This window comes from Equus asinus, chromosome 10 (assembly GCF_041296235.1).
Source record: "Equus asinus isolate D_3611 breed Donkey chromosome 10, EquAss-T2T_v2, whole genome shotgun sequence".
NCBI classification, from domain to species: Eukaryota; Metazoa; Chordata; class Mammalia; order Perissodactyla; family Equidae; genus Equus; species Equus asinus.
Genome location: NC_091799.1, coordinates 43600618 through 43620581, shown reverse-complemented (window position 1 = coordinate 43620581; position 19964 = coordinate 43600618). Strand labels below are relative to the sequence as shown.

At 52.5% G+C, this 19964-nt stretch overlaps 1 protein-coding gene across 2 annotated transcripts in view; it reads left to right on the top strand.

Moving 5' to 3' along the window:
* The first annotated feature begins 620 nt into the window (after nucleotides 1–620).
* The window catches only part of COL15A1 (collagen type XV alpha 1 chain), a 102206-nt gene continuing 82862 nt past the window's right edge, over nucleotides 621–19964 (top strand). Inside the window, exons 1-2 of one of the 2 annotated variants that reach the window (XM_014859723.3) lie at nucleotides 621–837; nucleotides 918–1003. In XM_014859723.3, the coding sequence (XP_014715209.3) occupies nucleotides 827–837; nucleotides 918–1003 (97 nt within the window). In that variant the 5' untranslated portion in view covers nucleotides 621–826. The remainder of the gene's footprint in view (nucleotides 838–917; nucleotides 1004–19964) is intronic. The other variant, XM_070519132.1, reaches the window with a different exon arrangement.

Genomic DNA, 19964 nt, shown 5'->3' with positions numbered 1-19964 from the left:
TCACCTAAGACTCCTTCATTCACCCAGTTTGTTGGCAAATTGGCAAATCCTATTACCAGGTACTATCTGAGGCAGAAAACAAAACAGATGTAAACTCTTGCCCTCCTGGGGCTTCCATTCCAGTGGGGGCGAGGGGTGCAAGCAAGGTATAGCGAGGCAAACCTTGGAATAGTGGGTATATTTAAAATTTTTATTAGGATTATCTTTGCTGCATTTATTTATATGTACTATCACTTATACCCCCCAGCCCGGGCCACTCCTTGGCCTTCCGTGGGTTCCCGGGCCAGGCGTGCAGGGCGGGGCACAGGGGTCAGGAGCTCAGTCCAGCTGTGTGACCTTGAGACACGCGCCCCATCTCTCTGAGCCTCAGTTTCTCCGTCTGTCATTAGGGAGGTCACCGGGATGCCAGCCTCCCTGGGCCGTTGAGAGGCTTCCATTGGCCGGTGAAAGGAGAGCGCTTGCTCCGCGGGGCAGCCCCGACGGGGCAGAGGAGAGGGCGGGAGGCGGCGGCGGCCCGCTGCCCCAGGCGCGCGGGCGCGGGGCTGTCTCGAGGGTTACATAAGGCCGCGCGGGGTGGACGCGGCGGCGGGAGCGCGCGCCCGTCGAGGGCGAGAGGGGCGTGGGGCGTGGGGCGGCCGCCGGCCGGGAGGGCGCGCGGGGAGCGCGGGGCGCGGCGGAGTCGGGTTTCAGCGCGGCTGAGTCAGGGCGCGGGCCGAGCCTCCCGCGGGCCGCCGCCGCCCGGCTCCGCCTTTGTTCCTGCAGCCCCGCGAGCGGCCACCAGCGCCACTCCGCCTCCGCGCGCCCGGCGCCCCGGCAGACCCGCGGGATGGCGCCCAGGTAGGACCCTCTCCCCGCGCCCCGGCCCGCGCCGCGGCCGCCCGCCCGCCTCACCTCTCCCCCTCGGCCGCTTCTTGCAGGAGGAACGGGCCGTGCTGGCGCCCGCTGCTGCTGCTCGCGGTCTCCGCGCTCCTCCCCGCTGTCACCCGGACCCGCTCCGCGACAGGTAAGCGACCCGGCCTGAGGGTGGCACCGGCCGCCTCTGCACCCTGGGAGGTTGGTTTTGGCGGCGGGCGCGGCTGCGGTGCGCGCCTCATTCCTGGACATAAAAGGGAGTCCTCGCCGCCGGGCGCCCGGGTCTTGCGCGCTTCCCCGGCCGCGGCCGGAGCCCCGGGCATGGGCGGGCGCGGCGCTGTCTGGGCGCCCGCGAGGTCGCAGCCAGGCGCGGCCTCTCCGGCTTGGGCAGAGAGGGGTTTGGAAGCAGTGACGGCGCGAGCGGCTGCGGGACAGTTACTTCCAGCCGCCCCGGCGCCCGCGCTCGGGTCGTGCGCGCCGCTGGCTCCCGGTGCGGGCAGGTCTGCTGCCCTCTCTGTGCACAGGTGCGGATGCACGACCGCCGGCAGAGACACCTGGCGCTTTCGCGGCGCAGGAAATAACGGGACTGAATTGCCCCAGGCCTGACTTAGCGCTGAGTTACCTGGGGAGTCACATCCATCGTGGGCGGTGGCGCCAAGGGTGATGGGAAGAGCTGAGGGCTGGTAGCCAGGGGATCTGGTCCCTTCTGTTGCCTGCGTCTCACTTTCCCCTCCAGGACCCAAAGGTGGTTGGATGAAAAGTGGGATCTGAGTTAAAACAGATTTTGCTTAAGGTGTGTCAGGCTGCCTGGGTTTGAATTGTCGCTGGGTTAGATGACGTTGACTAATGAATTTCACCCCTCTGAGTCTCAGTTTCCTAATCCGAAAAAGAGGAATAATTAGATCATCTTACCTCCTAGGGATACTATGAAGAATAAAAGAGAGATTAGAAGTAATATGCTTTCCACACCCTGGCACATGCTAGGCACTAAGTAAGTGATGGAAGCTAGGGTTTGGTGCTTGCAATAGCTCTGTTAGAAAACGGTGCAGGCGTTTGAACAGAGCAGCACACTGAGGGTGAGAGAGGCTTAGGATGTGGGCAGTCCAAAAGGCAGGACTTGAACCCAGACTGTGGGCTCCGTCGGGTCCTTCCTCGCTCGGCCCATTTCTCATGCAGTTTTGCAGGAGAGCCACACTCTCCAAGTGGTCGCCTCTGACCCCTTCTGGATTAGGAGTTGGGTACACAGCCTCGGTGGAAGAAGTGTGTGGGGAGAAGGCGGAGGAAACTGTTTCCCCTGAAGGAAATGGGGGTTGAGTGGGTGGCCTCACTGTGTGCCTGAGGATGCCTGGGACAGCCCAGACCATTGTCTCTTTGGGAGCAAGAGGCAAAGGCGATGACAGCTTTTCCTGCCAGAGCATACAGCCTGGCATTTCTTTCAGATCGAAGGGCAGCTGGAGCACAGTTTTGGCCCCTGCTGGAACATTGCAATTTTGCATGTGATATAGGGTACTGCCAACTCAGCCACAGAGGGCCGCTGCAGATTCTGTGGTCTTCTGTGAACTTGGCTGCAACCCCCAGCCCCAAAAGAAAGAGGGGTCTGGGGAAAGGAACTTTTGTGTTTCTTCCCTTGCCGCGTTTTTAGGCTGGATTCCTTGATGTCAGGTCAGGGCTGTTGTTTCTAACACAGAGGAAGTCCTGTTCCCATACCTCGTGTTAAAAGGGAGTGGCAGGGAACGCTCAGGAGCTGAGCAGGGCCCGGGGATGGCCATGCCAACGGATGGGTACTCAGTGTCTCTTTGGGACTCTGAAGCCTCTCTTCTTAGATGCATGAACTGTCCTCCTGCAAACCGGGTTTTGCATGCGGTTTAATAAGGCCAACACTTGTAAACCATGTCGTATGTTCAGGCAGAGGTGTGAGCGAGTTCATATTTCATTCATCCAGTTCTCATCATCGCTCCGGGAGGAGGGGACTGGGGCTGTTATTATCTCTGTGCTCCAGACGAGGAAACTGAGGCCCAAGGTCCCAAGGCTTCTCATCTCCTGAGGGTTTCCTGGCCCACCCTGTTTAAAGAGACCTTGTCAATGGGGCCCTTGTCTCCCGCATCCACCCTTGTGCCCCTGATGGGTCAGGGCTGAACTCGTAAAGTTACAGTGTCATTGGAATACTTGCAATTTTAGAGGACAAGGAGGTTGTTTTAGGGGCAGGGGCAGTGGTATGCCAGTAACTTGTACCTGATAATAAAGTGCTGATATGTGCAAATTATTTGCTTGTCTTTAAACTGTTTTATCGTGAAATACAACATCCATTCAGAGAAGTGCACGCAAAAAGTACAGTGCAATGATTTATCACGGAACAAACATCCACAAAGCCCAGGTCAAGAAATAGCATAGCCCCCCACCAGCTCCCTTGTGCCCCTTGGCTATGGTTATTCCCTCCCTCCCATAACCTTGACTTTTACAGTGATTGCTTCCTTTTTAAAAATAGCTTTACTACCTAAGCACGTATCCCCAAATCCTAACGTCCCACTTTACTTGATTTTGAACATTATGCATTCACGATGTATTCTTTGGTGTCTGGCTTCTTTCCCTAAATACTAAGTTTTGAGATTCATTTCTGTTGTTGCCTGTGGCTGTAGTTAATTTATCTTCATTGCTATATAATATTCCACTGTCTTAATGTGCCATACATTATTTACCCATTTTCTCCAACTATGTTTGGGTTCTTTCCACTTGGGGCTAATACAGTAGCGTGGCTCTGAACGTTCTTGTACATTTCTCTCGGTGCACACGTGCTCGCATTTCTCTTGATCCTATATCTAGGAGTAGAGTGCTGGGTGACAGGATGTTCAGATCCTCTAGCTGAACAGACAATGGCAGCATGCCTTCTGCTGTGTTTGTACCAAGGCATGCGGCCCCCAAGCTGGTTGAAAGTCCCCATTTCTTTGCATCCTCACCAGCACTGGGTCTTATCGCTGGGCTTAATGTCAGCCTTTCATATGCATTAGAATCTCACTGTAGTTTCAATTTTTCCTGATTATTAAGTTGATTACCTTTTCATATGTTTATTGGACATTTGGATATGCTGATTGAATTTTTGTATTGAGGTGAAATTGACTTAACATAAAACCAGCCGTTTCCATGTGTACCATTCAGGGGCACTGAGTACATTCACCACACTGTGCAGCCATCATTTCTGTCTAGATCCAAAACATTTTCATCACTCCAAGGAAAACCTTATTTCCGTTAAGCAGCACTTCTTTTTCCCCAAGCTGCAGCCTAGCAGCCCCTGGAAACTGCTTAACTGCTTTCTGTCTCTATAGATTTGCCTATTCTGAATATTTTATATAAATGGAATCATATAATATGTGACCTTGTGTGCCTGGCTTCTTTCACTGAGCATAAGGTTTTCAAGGTTCATCCATGTTGTAGCGTGTGTCAGAACCTCATCCTTTTTATGCCTGAATAATATTCCATTGTATGGGTATACCACAGTTTGTTTATCCATTCTTCCATTGATGTGTCCATGTGGATTGTTTCTTCCTTTGGGGCATTACGAATAGTGCTACTATGAACATTTGTGTACAAAGATTTGAGTACTTTTTTTCAATTATTTTGGGTATATACCCCGCAGTGGAATTGCTAGGTCATGTGGTAATTCCATACTTATGTTTTTGGGGAACTCCCAAATGATTTTCCATGGTGCTGCATCATTTTACGTTCCCACCGGCAGCGTGCGAGGGTTCTGATGTTTCAACATCCTTATCAACACTTGTAATTTTCCATTTTTTTATTATGGCCATCTCAGTGGGCATGAAGTGGTATCCCATTGTGGTTTTGATTTGCATTTCCCTAATGTCTAATGACCTCGAGCGTCTTTTCTTGTGCTCATTGGCCATTTGTGGATCTTCTCTGGAGAACTTCTGGATCCTGATCAGAGCAGGTTCAGGTTTTCCCTCTGAGCATCTCACCCTTGCCCCCCGGCAGTCTGACGTGCTTTCCTGAGTGAGAGAGAACTGGGTAAACGTCCCACCTGAGATTTCGCATCACTAGTCACCTGCCTGACCTGTGCCCTGGCCTGCAGTGAGCTGCTCTTGCTCATACACCTTTAGAAGTTGTGATGAATAAAATGACTGTAGTGTTTTAATGACTGGCTAAATGTTTTGGTTTTGTCTAAAATTGGGAGGCCTGTGATAGCATCCTGTCCCACTGGTGTGTTTTACAGCAAACTGATGGCACGCTGAACCGCTCACAGCTCCCCAAGGATGTTTGGGATTTTGCAGCTCCTTGACTTTGCACGAGGTGTGAACTAATCTCCCCGTCTAGACTACACTCTCACTGTTTCTCTTTAAAGCCTAATCCTACCTACCACCTTAAATGGCACCTCTTCCATGGTGCCTTCCCTGATTTCTCCAGCTGAACTTTCTCATCACTAAACCCCCACAGCCCTTCATCTGTCTTTCCAGGCACCAGCCACGGTCCCCTTCGTACTATCAATATGTTTATTCCTCTCTCTTTCCCATGGGAGCACCTTGGGGGTGTGGGTCATGCCTCATTTGTCCAGAGCTGGTCACTTGGCCTTTGGCCATTTTGTCATTATGATAAACAGTGCTCCTGGGAGCATCGTCAGACAAGTGGCCTTTGTTTTCTTTTTGGATTATTTCCTTTGACTAGATTCCCCCAAACGGACTCACCCATCAAAGAACAGAACTAGTTGGATATATATTCAGATGGATCTTTCTGAGGTACAAATTTAATCATGCCACTCCGTGGTTTAATTGCCTTCGCTGGATTCGCATTGTACCTAGGATGGAGTCGTGCTCCTTCCCCCAGAGGGCCCTTCATGGTCTGGCCCCTGTCTGCCTCTGGGTCTCTGCTCACACAGAGCCCCTCCTGACTTGGGCTCCCACCGAACCACCGGCAGGTTTCAGAACGAGCTGTGCAATGTCCCACCTCTGTGTCTTTGCACAGGCCAGTCCCTCTTTGCGAGTGCCTTTCCCCCCATCCACCTGCCACTGCCCCGTTCATCCTTTAAGATTCCTCCCTGGGAAGCCCTCCTGCTCTGCCAGGCATGTTAGGTGTCTCTCCTCTGGTCCAGCACTGTCTGTCCCCTGTCTGTCAGTCACAGGGCTTCTTAGACTGGTTTGATTACTCGTCTGCCTCCCCCACTACATGGGAAGCCTCGAGAGGCGGTGGCTGGGCCTTCTCCAGCCCTGAGTCCCAGAACCGGGCACAGGGCCTGGCACAGAGTGGGGGCCTGGCACAGAGTGGGGGCTCCGCAGACTGTTTCAATGAATCAAAGAGGGATGAAGGGGTGGGTCCAGCCTGTGGCCTAGCGAGAATGCGCCAACTGACCATGTCCTCTGCGGTGTGTAAGTCATCCCCATTCTCCTGTGGCTCTGCCAACTGTGGGTGGGGCTTTTAGTTTTCTTTCCTTTCATAACTAGTTAGGCTGGAATTTACACTAATGTTACTTTACTCTTCATCTTTTTTTTTAATTCCATCTAATCTTACAAATAATTCTTCTAGCTAATCCCCACTTGTCTTATTCCCGATAGCCTCCATTTTGTCAAAAGTTGTACATTTATGTTTTCTCTCCTAACTAAATAGATGAGCTGATTTCCCAGTTGTCTTTTAATGTCTACAGCTCAATCCATTTAAAACGGACCACAGATCAGGTGAATTGCACAGATTACATAGGGAGTAATCTGCAGTCAGTTCTTTTCCAAAGTGGTACCCAGGATTCTCCAAAACGCTAATTGAAATGAGAACTGTTCCCCACTCATTTTGTTGCTTCTGGTTATCATATAAAGTTTTTTCTTTTATAAAGATTGGCTCCTGAGCTAACAACTGTTGCCAATCTTTTTTTCCCCCTGCTTTCTCTCCCCAAATCCCCCCAGCACATAGTTGTATATTTTAGTTGTGGGTCCTTCTAGTTGTGGCTAAAATTTTTTCTTTTAAAGATAGAAAATTTTTTCTAGAATCTCTATACTATTGGTCACTTTCTTGTGCATATGTGTTTTTTAAAAATTTCATGTGTGCTTGATGATCATTGCTTTGCAATTGTTTTATTTTCAGGTGTACCTCGTAATATATTTTGAATTCTGTGTAGATAACATCATATTCACCACCCAAAGACTAATTACAACCCATGCAGTTATGTTTTAAAATCTGGCCACTCCTGCCTTCTTCATTAAGCCATAAATTCTTTGGTATAGATTGACTTATCACATAATTTCCTTGTGCTCTGATTGGATGCTGGGAGTGTCGTCGTGGTGGTGGGCAGGTGAGGGTTATAAAAAGGGAGGCAGTCTTACAATAAGTGTCAGTTGAAGACATCAATGTGCGGTAAGGAGAACAGATGAGCAACAAAGGCTTCAAAGCCAGAGCAGCAGATCGTGGGGCCTGAACTACTGCTGTCCACTCAGAGTCCAGGGGAGCTGAGATGGGTCAGAGGTGTTGGGAGGAGCCAGGTTTGCTGACCAACCACCTTCCTCTGCTCCACCCCAACTCAAGAGAGAAAGAGTCTAGGGTTAGAACAGAACCTGAGAGAAGGTCCCGATCCTTCCCAGGCAAGATCTAGCGAGGGAGACATGAAGTCTAGGCCACCTAATGCGTGCAACCCACCCCTTATCCCTCAACCCAACCCAACCCAGTCCAACCCAGTCCAACCCAGTCCAACCCAACCCAACCCAACCCAGTCCAACCCAACCCAACCCAACCCGACCCAACCCAATCCAGTCCAGTCCAACCCAACCCAACTTGATCCAGTTCAGCCCATTTCACACTTGTTGCATGCCATGGATGACTTCAGGGACTGGACAGGGCAGAAAACTGTTTTGAGGACCCTAGTATCTCTCTCAAGTGAGCAGGGCCCCCTGACTTCAGGTGTTGGGGGAGACCTTTCCTGGGTTTGAGCAGCTTGACTAGAGTCTGGCTTGTAGAGAGCAGCCCTGCCTTAAGTCTCTCCAGGAGTCACCCTCCTGTCGCTGAGGGACTCAAATGGGGCTAAGCTTAAAAGCTCCCCCCCAACCCCCAGGAGGTCTTTTACAATTAGCCTCCTCCCAAAGTGAACATCTCTTGAAGTTGTCAAAGCTGTTTGCCCTGTTCTGGCTGCTGTTGTATTTCTCTGTCTTCCCCCCCCCATCTCCTGATTGCCTGCTCTCTTGAGGCCCTCGGGGTGCGTGGCGGGGTGACTGAAGAGCTGCATTGGACCCGGGCCCATCCTGGAGGGACCCACAGTCCAGTGGGAGAGAGCAGTGTGCAGCAGCTGGCCCAAATGCTGGGGAGATCGTCCTGATCGTCCTGCTACAGGGGTAGGCAGGCCCTCGTGCTGCCGACGAGGGAGGAGCATGCCACCAGGAGACGGGAGAGGCGGAGGGAGTTGAGCACACTTCGCGGGAGGAAATTCGTTTTCCTCTTTCATTAACATGAAAAATAACATTACACTTTTTGGTAATAAAAATAATAGTAATCGTAGGTGGGGAAAAAGGGAGGAGTTTACAAAGGTCACATATTATCTTGTGACTCGGAGATAAACCCTGCATGCATTTGGTGGGCCATCTTTCGAGTTTATTTTCCATGCATAAATACGCACTTATAGTACGAATGGATCGTTCTGTACGTTGTATTTTGTTGCTTGGCGTTTTTTTCCTTGATCATCTAGACACTTCCTCTGGAACACTAAATATTCTTCCTAACATCCTTTGTAATTGAAAATTGAAATAGTACTTCATTCTCTGGCTGTCCCGTAATTAAGCTAGGCCCCTTTAGGCCTTTAGGTGGTTTCCAGTTGTTCACTATTATAAACACTATGGTGATGACTCTAGTCTTGTAGCTCTGTATTTGACCTTTTCTGCAATTATTTCCCAGCACAAACGCCTAAACAAATTGTTGGGTCCAGGGCCTGCCCATTTTGAAGGCTTTCCTTGCGTTCATTGGAAAGCAGTAGGAATTTACACTGCCTGCAACAGCATGTGAGAATACCCAGCTGGCTCCACCTCTGTCCGCTGCTGCTGAGTTATTTCTCTAATCCGAAAGGAGAGCTGACAACAGCTCAAGGGACAGCACCAGCATCACTGCTCCAAATTGTCCTTAGTTGAATGGGGTTGGGGAACCCTTCCCCTCTTCTCCCCCTCCCCCATTCCTTCATCCATTTTGCATGCGCCTTGTGGTAAGGGCTAGACGAGAAGAGGGTTCTTCGGGAAGTTGGAGTGAGAGAGCTCAGGTCCCAGGGACCTGCGTGGTTCTCAACCCTGACTGCCCCTTAGAGTCGCCTCAAGGATTCCGAAGGAGGCTGATGCCCAGTCCTTCCCGCCTTCCAGGATTCTTAATTCATGGGAACTGAAGGCCGGTCATTGGCAGGTTTTCAAAGCTCCCGGTGTGATTCTAAGGTGCAGCCAGGGTTGAGAATAACCAGTGCAGGCCAGTGGCCTCCACTCATGGTAGCGATCCTGAGTCCAGAGAGGAAGGTGCCTGTCCGTGTCGCAGCACAGGTGACTGTATGGCAGAGCTGGCACAGGGCCCCAGAGGGAGCCTCGGGGAGTAGCTCGTGCCCCTGAGCTCTGAGACCCCAGGTCCTGGGTTCAGATCTCTGCTCTGCGGCCTCCTGTTGAGTGACCCGGGGCCAGTTGGCTCTCTTCCTTATCTGTAAAGTGGGACAGTTCCTGCTGCAAGGAGCAATGAGATAAGCACGGGCCTGTGATTGGTGACCGGTCCAGTACCGCCTTCCTTCCCTGCTGCCACATCGCCGTGGGTTCCTTGAGGGCTGGAACTCCTATTTGTCCAGCATCTGACACGGCACCACACGGACACAGTGAGCATTTGAATGCACTAATGAATGAATCTTTCAAAGCCTGCGTCTGTGGAGATCTTAGTGAAAACCCAGCATTATGAACCCTTGACCATAGCAACGTCTGTGTGGGCCTCCACCCCTGCTGGAAGACCACCCACAGCCATCCGCCGTGGCAGATGGTGGAGGGGCTGGAGCGGGGGTGGGAGCAGGGCCCAGGTAGGACAGATACATAGGGGATAGAACATGTGTCGTGAAAGAGAAGTGAAGGTATGCTTTTCAGGTGCTGGAAAGTTGTAACCCTTCCATCCTGTAGAACAGATGTGCAAAAGCGGATGACGCGCTGACCCTGAGTTCATGCAGTGTCAGCAATGTCACACAGAACTCCGACTGAAGTTGGGTCAGCTGCTTTGCCCCTTCCAGCCACGCAGTCTTAGCGACTGGCTAGTTCTGTCTTTATTTTCAGCATACAGGTCTGTCTCCTGGCCTCCATTCTCTCCACCCTGCAATCCATCCCCCATATTACAGCTATGGTTGTCTTCTAGCTTCTGGTCCCTCAGATGTGGTCCAGGGACCAGCAGCATCAGCATCGCCTGGGAACTTAGTAGAAATGCAGCGTCTCCAGTCCCACCCACAGACCCAGGTTTGAGCCGCACTGTAAAACCTGCTCTGATTATGGCACCCCTACCTTAACACCGCTTGTCGTCTTTCCATGCTAACCACCAGTGGTAGGCAGAGTAGTGGCCCTCCAAAGGCGTCTACCTCCTAATCCCCGCACCTGTGAATATGTTAGGTTATATGGCAAAGGGGAATTAGGGTGTCAGATGGAATTAATATTGATAATCAGCTGACCTTAAAAGAGGGTGAGGACCCTGCATTACCCAGGTGGGTCCAGTGTAATTGCAAGGGTCTTTAAAAGTAGGACAGGGAGGCAGGACGGGTCAGAGAGGTGCAATATGAGAAGGGCTTGATCAGTTCTCTTTGCGGCTGTTGCAAATGGAGGAAGGGGCCATGAGCGGAGGAATGTGGGTGGCCTCTAGAAGGTGGAAAAGACAAGAAAATGGATTTTCCCTTAAAGCTTCCAGAAAGGAGCATATTCTGTTCATACCTTATTTTTTAATCTGAATAAGACCTGTGTTGGGCTTCTAACCTACAGAACAGTAAGATATAAATTTGTGTTGATGTATTTCACTAAATGTGTGGTCATTTGCCACAGCAGCCATGGAAACCGATTATAACTCCTTAGCGTGGCATTTGGCACCCTCTGAAGTCCCACGAGTGTGCTGTTCTGGCCTCGTCTCCCAGAGTAACCCTCCTCACAGCCTGACCTCAAACCATGCAGCCCCCAGAGTGGCGGGAAGGTGGGGAGGGCCACCCTGACGGTCCACACTAGGGTTATTCTCTCCTGTACCTCCAGCAGCTAGCACCATGCCTGTCCCTGGGCCAGTGCCCGGGCAATGCTTGTTGAATGAATGACCCAGTGGAAGCCAGCTACATCCGGGTCACTACCAGCCACCAAAGGGCCCCAGTATGCCAGAGCAAATGTGGCAACAGGGGGACATGGTGGAGACTTGTCCAGAGGCTCAGCTTTGATGTTCCCCTATTCCGTCTTTTGTCTTGGGCAAATCTCTATCTCCCTTTGGGCCTCACTTTCCTCATCTGGGAAATGAAGGGGTTGGACCACGTAGTCCCTAACGGCACCGTTAGCATGAACCTTCTAGGATGCCTGAGCTCAGATTGGCCAAGCTTTGAGGCAGTTTGGGGCAGTGATTGAACTCAGCAGTGCTCGGCTCTGTTCACATCCCTCACTGCGTCCCGTTCCACCAGTCAGGATCCACAGCTGTGTCCAACAACTGTGTGTGTCGCACGCAGACACCATGAGAAACCATGAGAAACCATGGCTGCTCTCTCCCCGTCTGGTTAAAATGCCGCATTACTCACTCTCCCGCAGAACGAAAAAGGGGGAAAAAGGAAATCATTCCTCACTGCAGTTTTTCCATGTGACACATTTTCTAATTTTATTTCAGGTTTCACTGTCTGGAGTAGATGGCTCCATTTCAGGGTCATATCCCTCCCCTCTTAGAATATGAGCTTCCAGTTTAAGAAATGAAGTGGTTTTTGCTTATTTAATATTTACAAGTGTGGGCTGATATCAAATTACCGCTGAATATCTTCCTTTTTTCTGCTGGGATCGTCCTCTGAGCTGCAGGGCGTGGCTGTAGCAGTAGGATTCCTCGGAGCTGGGCTCAGCCATAAGAGTTTGACCAAGTCACTTCCACCCTTGGACTCAGATACTTAGTCTGCAGGGAGAGGAAAAGGCTGGCTTGCCGCAGCGACTGTGTGGCTGGATTGGGAGAAGTGGTTGGTGGGTCCCATTTCTAAGAGTAGCTCTCTTTGGGACTTTGTTGGACACGTAGCGCCTAAATTTCTCTCTGCCATCAGCTTTTGTAATCTCTGCACCTTTGCTCCAGTGCATAGCGTGCCTGAGACATTTTTAGCACCTGGAAAGAGTCCTGTAGCTTTGTTGGAAAGAAATTGACTCTGCCACTGGATGTCTGTTGCATCCAGTCTGTCCCTGGCATCTGTGTGCCCCTCCTGGTTCAGGCGTGTGTCAGGCTGTCTAATGGTTGTTCAGCGGCTCCCTTGCCAACAGGACCTCCCATCTCTCTACCCTCTGGTGCATGGTCTCGCTGCCCTCAGAGTGGCTCGTCAAAACACAGGTCCCATCATGTCGTGCCTCCTCCTAAAACTGTGCTTTCTATTACAGCACCTTAAATTTAACACCCCAGGGTTGGAGCTCAAGGCTTCTTCTCCCCTCGCCATGCCCTTGCTCCAGCCACAAGGAACTACTTGCTGGTTTCTGAATTTCGTGAGTGTGTTCCCTTCTCCCAGCTTTTGGCCAGTGCCATCCTGCGGAATGGAGTTCTCTCCCTGCCCTACTGCGATCCTCTTTCGTCTTTTCTCCTTTATAGACTTGCTCTGCAAAGTGTGATCTGTACCAGCAGCAGCAGCATCGCTGGGAGCTTGTTAGAAAGGCATGGTCCCAGGTCCTGCCTCAGACCTGTTGCATCGAATCTGCACCTTACCCAGGCCCCGGGTGGCAAGTGTGCATGAGGAAGCATGAGCCGCAGGCCTTTGCGGCAGGATGCTGAGGTGCTGGGGCTATGGGGTCAGACAGAGCTGGTTCAGTTCTAAGGTTTGCACAACTAGCTGGTGACCTTGGACGATCCTTGGCTTTTCCAGCCTCAGTTTCCTTATCTGTAGAGTTGAGATAATAGGACCTATCCCAGAGTTCTTGTGATGACTTCGTGAAATCATGTCCTAAAGCTCTTAACACACGGCCTGGCACATGCTAAACCCTCAGTAATGGCCACGGTAATGAGGTTCAACCTCAGTGCCAGCTGACATGGTCCCTAAACCCTCCTGGCCCTCTCTCAGCATTGCTTGTACCTGTTTCCTTCCATCGGGGGTCAGAATTCATTTGCAATCCAGCTCACCAAGGACGGGGAGGGCCGGGACAGTATTATTCATCTTTGGAATCATTGACCTTCTGCTGGAGGGACGTAAGCAACCATACTCCGAAGTGGGAAAAGTGAAAGATAGCTACGCAAGGACTTTGCAAGGGGGCTTGGTGGGCTAGAATTAATCCTAAAGTTTCTGGCCTTGGGAGATGTCGCCATCCTGCCTGTCATAGCCTAGTAGGTTTTCACTGATTCATTTGCTCACTCACTTTTACTGCATAAATATTTATTGACTGCCTCCTCTGTACAGGGCCGTGGGCATGTGCTGGACACAAAATGATGGACAAGATGGCCATGGTTCCCACCCTCAGGAGCCTACAGTCTACTGGGGGACATAGACACTAAATAAAGGATGGTACAAAAAACTCAATATTTTTAACTGGTGAAAATGTTGTGAAGAAGTACAGGGAGCCATGAGCACAGCCCCGGGCCCTCTCATCTGTCCTGAGGTGTCAGGACAGTCTCCCCAAGGAGTGACATTGAAGATGAGATGTGAGGGTGAATAGATTTAGCCAAGAAGGGGGGTGGGGCTGGTGGATTAGAAGAGGAGTAGATTGTTCCAGATGGAACAGAATGAGAAGAGGGTGGAAGCAGCAGCCTGTGTGTGGCCTGAGCTTGGCGAGGGAGGGGAGGCTGCGGGCGGCGGCTCCGGGATGAGAGCAGAACCTCCATCCAGTAGCTGCTTTCTGAGCCTGGCCCTGGGTGGGCATCGTGGCTCATAGCCCAGGGGTCCTCGGGCTGAGGGCCTCTGGGTCCTCCTTCCTGCTCTGCTCTTGCCTCAACTTATTATTGGAGAGGTCATTGCTTTGGGGGGGCAAAGAGTCGCCAGCTTTGTGGTGCCCAAGAGAAGTGTATTTAAGAGACTTGCAGGAAAATGATAGGGAACAGGGCTGGAGTGAGAGCCCTCAGCCAACTCGAAGTCTCTGGTCCTGCCTCGGCCACCCAGAGCCTCGCAGACTGTCACAGCTGCCTGGCCGAGAGGTCGTGAAGGTCATGTGGGGAAAGGATTCTAAGAATTGCTCTCTGTAGTTAGACTCCTGTTAGTCTTGGCTTTGAGAAGCTTCCTCCTGTCTGTGAAACGAAGGGGTTAGACCAGCTCTGATATTATCTCTTTAGATTTTTGTCTCTCTCTGGATCTCTGTATTCAGAATGTGCGTCCATGAACGGAATGCAGAATTCTCTCACTAGGGAACAGAAACCAGGTCTTGGAGGGAATAGCAGGGAATAGCAGGTGGGAAGTTTTTGGGTGTTTTCACATAGGGGAGCAATTCCTTTAGAAATGGGGGGATGCGGATGGTGCATTACCCCCTCCTGTCCGAGCTGTTCCTTGAGACCTGCTTCTCCAACTGGGTGTGCTCACAGTCCTTGGCTGTGTGACAGTGGATGCAAAGCCGCGTTGTTTATTTCCCGCATCCATTTTACTCAGTGGTTGGTAAGTTGGGGTGGGGGGGGGATGGGGAGTCCAGTAACAACTGGGGAATAATTTAGAACATTTTTATATTAATTAAAAAGAACCAGCACACATATAGTATAGAGTGGAATGCAAAACTTAAGTGCTTTTAAAGATAGAGCAAGAGATTTAAGTTAAATTTCCCAGCTCTGGGGGGCTCTTTGGCTTGACCCAGGCCCTCAGGCAGAGGGTCCCTTCTCTCTGATGGTAGGGTGCTTTAGTGGAGATGACGTTCTGTATAGATTTGAGGTCTCCAACTTGTGGACGAGGCTCAGAATTGTTGTAGCGGGTGCCAGGACCCATTCTTGTGTAAACGTTTTGTCCATCCACAGACAGCTAACACACTTGTTTGTGGAAGGCTCCATTAACACTTTCTTGCTATTGACAAGATGCAGATCACTGCTCTCCAAAACTCTTGCACTAGAACTGTGAACTCCCCAAGGGAAGGACCTTGTCTCTGTCACTGCTGGGTCCCCAGCACCTAGAACAGTCCCTGTCTTACAGCAGGTGCTCAATAAATGCTGGTTGAATGAATAGAAGTGTATGTGTTGATGGCTACCAGAAGCTTTCCTCTCCCGATCTGTGTTACCTTTCCAGGAATAAGAGTCGGCCTGCGTTAGCATGGGAAGATTGGGCGGAATGTGAAAAATGCTGCTCATGCATATGCATGTGGGAGACTGGCCAGGCCCACTCAAGTTCAAGGTTTCTAAGAATCGCCCTTTGGAGGCAGCCTCCTACCCTTGTGGTCCATGTGCATAGTGGCTCCTTGTGGAGAAGGCACAGTTCACCCATTCACGCCCGTTGGATAGCTGGGGCTCCAAGGGCTCCCTTCTGACAGGGCCTGCAGTCCCCAAACACCTCACTTCTGTCAAAACCCACTGGGAACCTTGAGGACCCAGAAAATGTTGGACTTCTGGAATCGTCTATTCTGGCTCTCCTAAATTACAGCTGGGAAGATGGAGGCTCAGAGAAGCCAAGAACATGATAAGAATCACACAGCTAAAATGTAGAACTGAGTCTAGAACTGGGTCTTCTGATGTCCAGGTAGGGCTCACACCATCTGGAAGTTCCTGAGTGCTGCTGGACTGTAGCTGCGTTGTCAGTCTGTCCCATCCTAAGGGATGTGGGAGGAAAGATGGGGCTCGGGAAGTCACGTATGCTGAGGTCTCTTATGTGCCTGGCAGCGCACGGTTAGAGCTGAGCTCTGGAAACATCAGATGGACTTCAGATCCCACTTCCTCCGTTTTCTGGCTATGTGACTTGGGCAAATTGCTCAGAAAGAGCGCTGGTTTCCTCATCTGGACGTGGATAGTAGCGGCCCTTCCTCCAGAGGCTGGGGGAGGCGTTCTGCAAGTAACGCTGAGGAGTGCTCAGGGTGGAGCTTAAGACAGCAGGTGTTCAGGGGATGAGGGCTCTCCCCTGGACCATGGACCTCCCCCTGCTGCACAACAGCACCCCCGGGAGCTTTTAAAAAATACTGAGGTCTGGGCCCATCCCCAGAGAATCCAATTGGGGTGGGAGTCAGGCATGAGTCTTCTAAAGCCCTCAGGCGATTCTCCTGCCCCCTGAAGGGATGAGGAGCTCAGTCCTAGACCATACATGCCACGAAGGCAGGGGACACGTCTGTCCTGTTCACCCTGAATCTCCAGCACTAGTGGCCCCGACATTGCGCTGCACCAGCACCCTGAGAGCTAGCCATCGTCAGCTCTGTGTCCAGAACAGCAAACTGAGGCTCAGGGAACTTAACTGGCCCAAGGTCACCAGCTAGTAGTTGGTGGCGCAAGGACTTGCATGCAGGTCTCTCTGGCTTGCGTGTCCTTTCCCCTGCACTTGCTGGGTGAGGCTCGTCCTCCTCGGGTCCTCCTGAGGTCACCCTCAGTTTCTGGTCTCCAGCTGGGGGCATCTCCTGGGTGCTCGTCTTGGCAGATGCGGGTCCCCCGCCCATCCTGTGGTGGTGCGCAGGCTCTTCCTGCAGCAAGCGTTTGGAGACCGCCAAGCTGTACTTTCATCTCGATTAAACAAGAGTCAGCCTGTTTCACAATACGACTTCAGGGTCACCATCTGTTCTGACTGTTCCCTTAAACTCAAATCCCATTTTGGAGCCAGATGGGGCTCCAGCATCCTGCAGGGAGCAGGTCTCTGCACAGTGGAGCAGAAAGGTCTGTGGAAAGCAGCAGTGTGTTTGATAACAGCTGTGGGACAAAGTTCTTATGGCACTTGTTGCCTGCTACTCAGCAGCATCCAAGTCATTGGTGTGGACCCCAGCCTCCCTCTACAGACTTGAATGCGTCCATTCCCATATTAGGCACCTACTGTGTACCAGCACTATATGAGGCACTTTCCATGCCTCGCCTTCTTTAGGGTACGAGCGAGAGTGGCCTGGATAGCTGTGGGAACGTGACATGCCGTGGGTGCTTGGACGAGTCATGTCATCAGTCTGGGCCTCAGTTTTCTCACCTTGGGGACATTGCGCTGGGTCTTTCCTGAGGTCCTTCTGAGCTCTGAAGCTCCCCCAGCTCGCCAGGCCCCCCTCGGCCTCGGGCGGTGCAGCAGGGGTTTCACGGCGCCTGCTGAAGCCATGCGCTCCTTCTGCTGGCCGCTGCTCTGCCCTGGCTGTGCTCACACCGGCCCGTGGGGGACGCCCGGGCCGTTCCCAGGGCAGCTTGGTTTTGCCCGGGGCGTAACATGCCAAGTGCTGAGAGGCTGCAGGAAAGTATGTCTCCAGCTGTTGCCAAACGACCGCCTTCGCTCCACATTCCAGATCGCCCAGTTCCACCCTCTCCTTGGCAGGGGAGACGAAGGGGGCCCGAGGGCCGGGGCGGCAGCTTAGGGTGCAGTGGGAAAGGCTCCTAAAATGGTCAGCTGCAGCCTTCCTCAGAAACTGCTGAGGTGCCCTGTGGCCTGTGGGATAAACATTAGTCTCTGGCTTGACATTCAAGGCTCTCCATAGCCTGGCTCCAGTCCCCTAGATGACAAAGTGATTAGGAGCAGAAGGAGCTGGGAAGGACCTCAGATGACCCACCTGTGAGTCCCAACCACCCCAGTTAGCAGCTCTGTGGCCTTGATCGCCTTCAGCCTCAGTCCTCTCATCTGCCAAATGGGAGAGCAACAGTCCCCACCTATCAGATTGTCCGGAGATCAGATGAGCTGATGCATGTCGGTTTAACACGTCTGAATCTGTATTTGTCTGGATTTGTATTCTCTCCTTTCTGCTCTAATGCTGGAGGTTATTTAAGGGTCCCATTGCTCCTGTCCCCCAGAACCACTCACACACTCACGTACACTCGCATGGGGTTTCCTGACTCTGAGGGTGAGCTTGTGCTCTGCTCCCTCCACCGTGCTCACCTGTGCGAAGCTTGCAGGCCCATCCCAGATGCCTTGTCCTTCAGCTCAGGCCACTGCATCAGGGCTCCATGTGTTGGTGTCCTGCCCCCTCTACTAGGTTGAGAGCTACTTGGGGACCAGAGTCTGGGTCCTCACAATCTCCAGAGTCCAGCTCAGGGCCCAAGTCCAGATGAGGTCGGCCACTGGACACTGGTGGTGGGCAAGGCCAGAACCCTCTAGGGTACCAGGATAGAGAGAAAGACTGGGAGGCCCACCCCGCCCTCCCCTTCAGGGATCCATTCTCCCTTGTGGCTGGGATAATGCATGTTATGACTGAATTGAGGCATGTGGAGAGCAATTCTTTAAGAGATTTGATTGCCCACATGGTGTCAGCCATGCCAGAGAACTCAAGAAACACCAAGGACATGCCTCACTTAGGGAGAGACTTGGAAAGCACCCGAATTACAATATTCTTTCAAGCTGCTCTCACCATTTGATGCCCCCCCACCCCACCCCCTATGCCTCACATCCCTGGGGCTGGGGCTGGGGGATGCAGCGAGAAGCAGGAATCTTGTCACTCTTCCCCGGGACCTCGAGGGCTGGCCTGTCCCATCCTGTCTTGTCCAGTGGCCCCAGCTCTAACACCTAGCTCCTCCGTGAGGCCTCCAGCCAAACCTCAAACCCTAACAGCATAGGATGGAGGAGGGCACATCTGTTGTTCATGGCCCCACCCAGACCTTCGTTTCTGGGAGGGGAAGGTGGAGGCAGTGGAATTTAGTCTGAAGTCTAAGAGGCCAGTGTGTTGAAGACAGGCGCTCCCACCGTGTTCGGCGGGTGAGAGCCAAGGGCGGGCGTTTGCAGAAGCTGGTCGTTCAAGGCCCTCCTGCTGAGGGGTCAGTGAAGAGGATGGAAGATTGCAGCCCTCAGGAAAGGTAACAACAAGGTCTGTGTGGCTATTAATGCTATATTATACCTCAACAGTGGGGTCGGCCGAGAGCTCAGGTCTTAAGTGCCTGTTGAGCTAAATGGTGCTGGTGGGATTACCCTGACAGCGGCTGGCATTCGTTAGAATTCTCTGTGGTTGATGACAGTAGGTAGGATATGCTAAGACCAGCATGCAGGAACCCTTCTCCAGAGTCTGTTAAGCTCATGCATTCACCCACGTGTGCATTATTTGTTCATTCATTCATCATTCCTCTGTCAATGCTCAATTTTTGCTCACCCCACCCAAGGCCTTGTGCTAGAGGGGCAGGGGTGAAGTTGGGAAACATGGGGATGAAACTGGAACAGGATGTCTGCTCCCCGCAGGCTCTCAGGCCAGCAGGAGACACAGGCAAGTCAGCAGATAATGACAGAGTCGCGGGAAATTGGAGCTTCCTGGGAAACTCACCCAGGGAGGGTCTTTTGGCAAGATGGGGTGACTCATTTGTAGGCATCTAGGAAGAGTCAACCCTGAGGCCCAGCTTCCCAGTGCGGCCGTCCCTAGATGTCTTCAGGCTCCTTTTGCCCCATGCAGGGCCCGGGGAGGCAAGGGAAGGAGCTGTGGCCGGCCCTCCGGGAAGGCCTGGGTCCTGCTGCTGGGACAGGCTTTCCCTGGGGAACAGTTCCTGGGAAGCCACAAGCTTCCTCCCAGCTGCAGAACCCTCGCCCGACATGCCCAGGCTTGCGGGCTGGGGCTCCTGAGCCCCTCTGCATCCTGCTTATCCCCAGCCTGGGCCCACTTGGCCACCTCGGCCCAGGCCCTAGGCCCTTCTGATGTCAGCCAGTGGCTGCATCTCTCAGGGGCTTCAGCCTCCCATCAGCCTGGCTGGGAAGCCGCTCATTTGCTGTGCTGTGGTCAGAGGCAAGCCCCATCTCGCCCGGGCCCTGCCTGGGTCTGCCCCTAGCAGCAGTGGCTGGAGTCCCGCTCAGCCCTGGGCTAGGTCTCAGCCCGGCAGCAGACTTCACCTCTGCTGGCCCCCTGCTCATCTCTCCTGCTCCGTGATCCCCACGGCTGGCCCCCCATCCAGTCTCAGGCCACCGCCTTAGC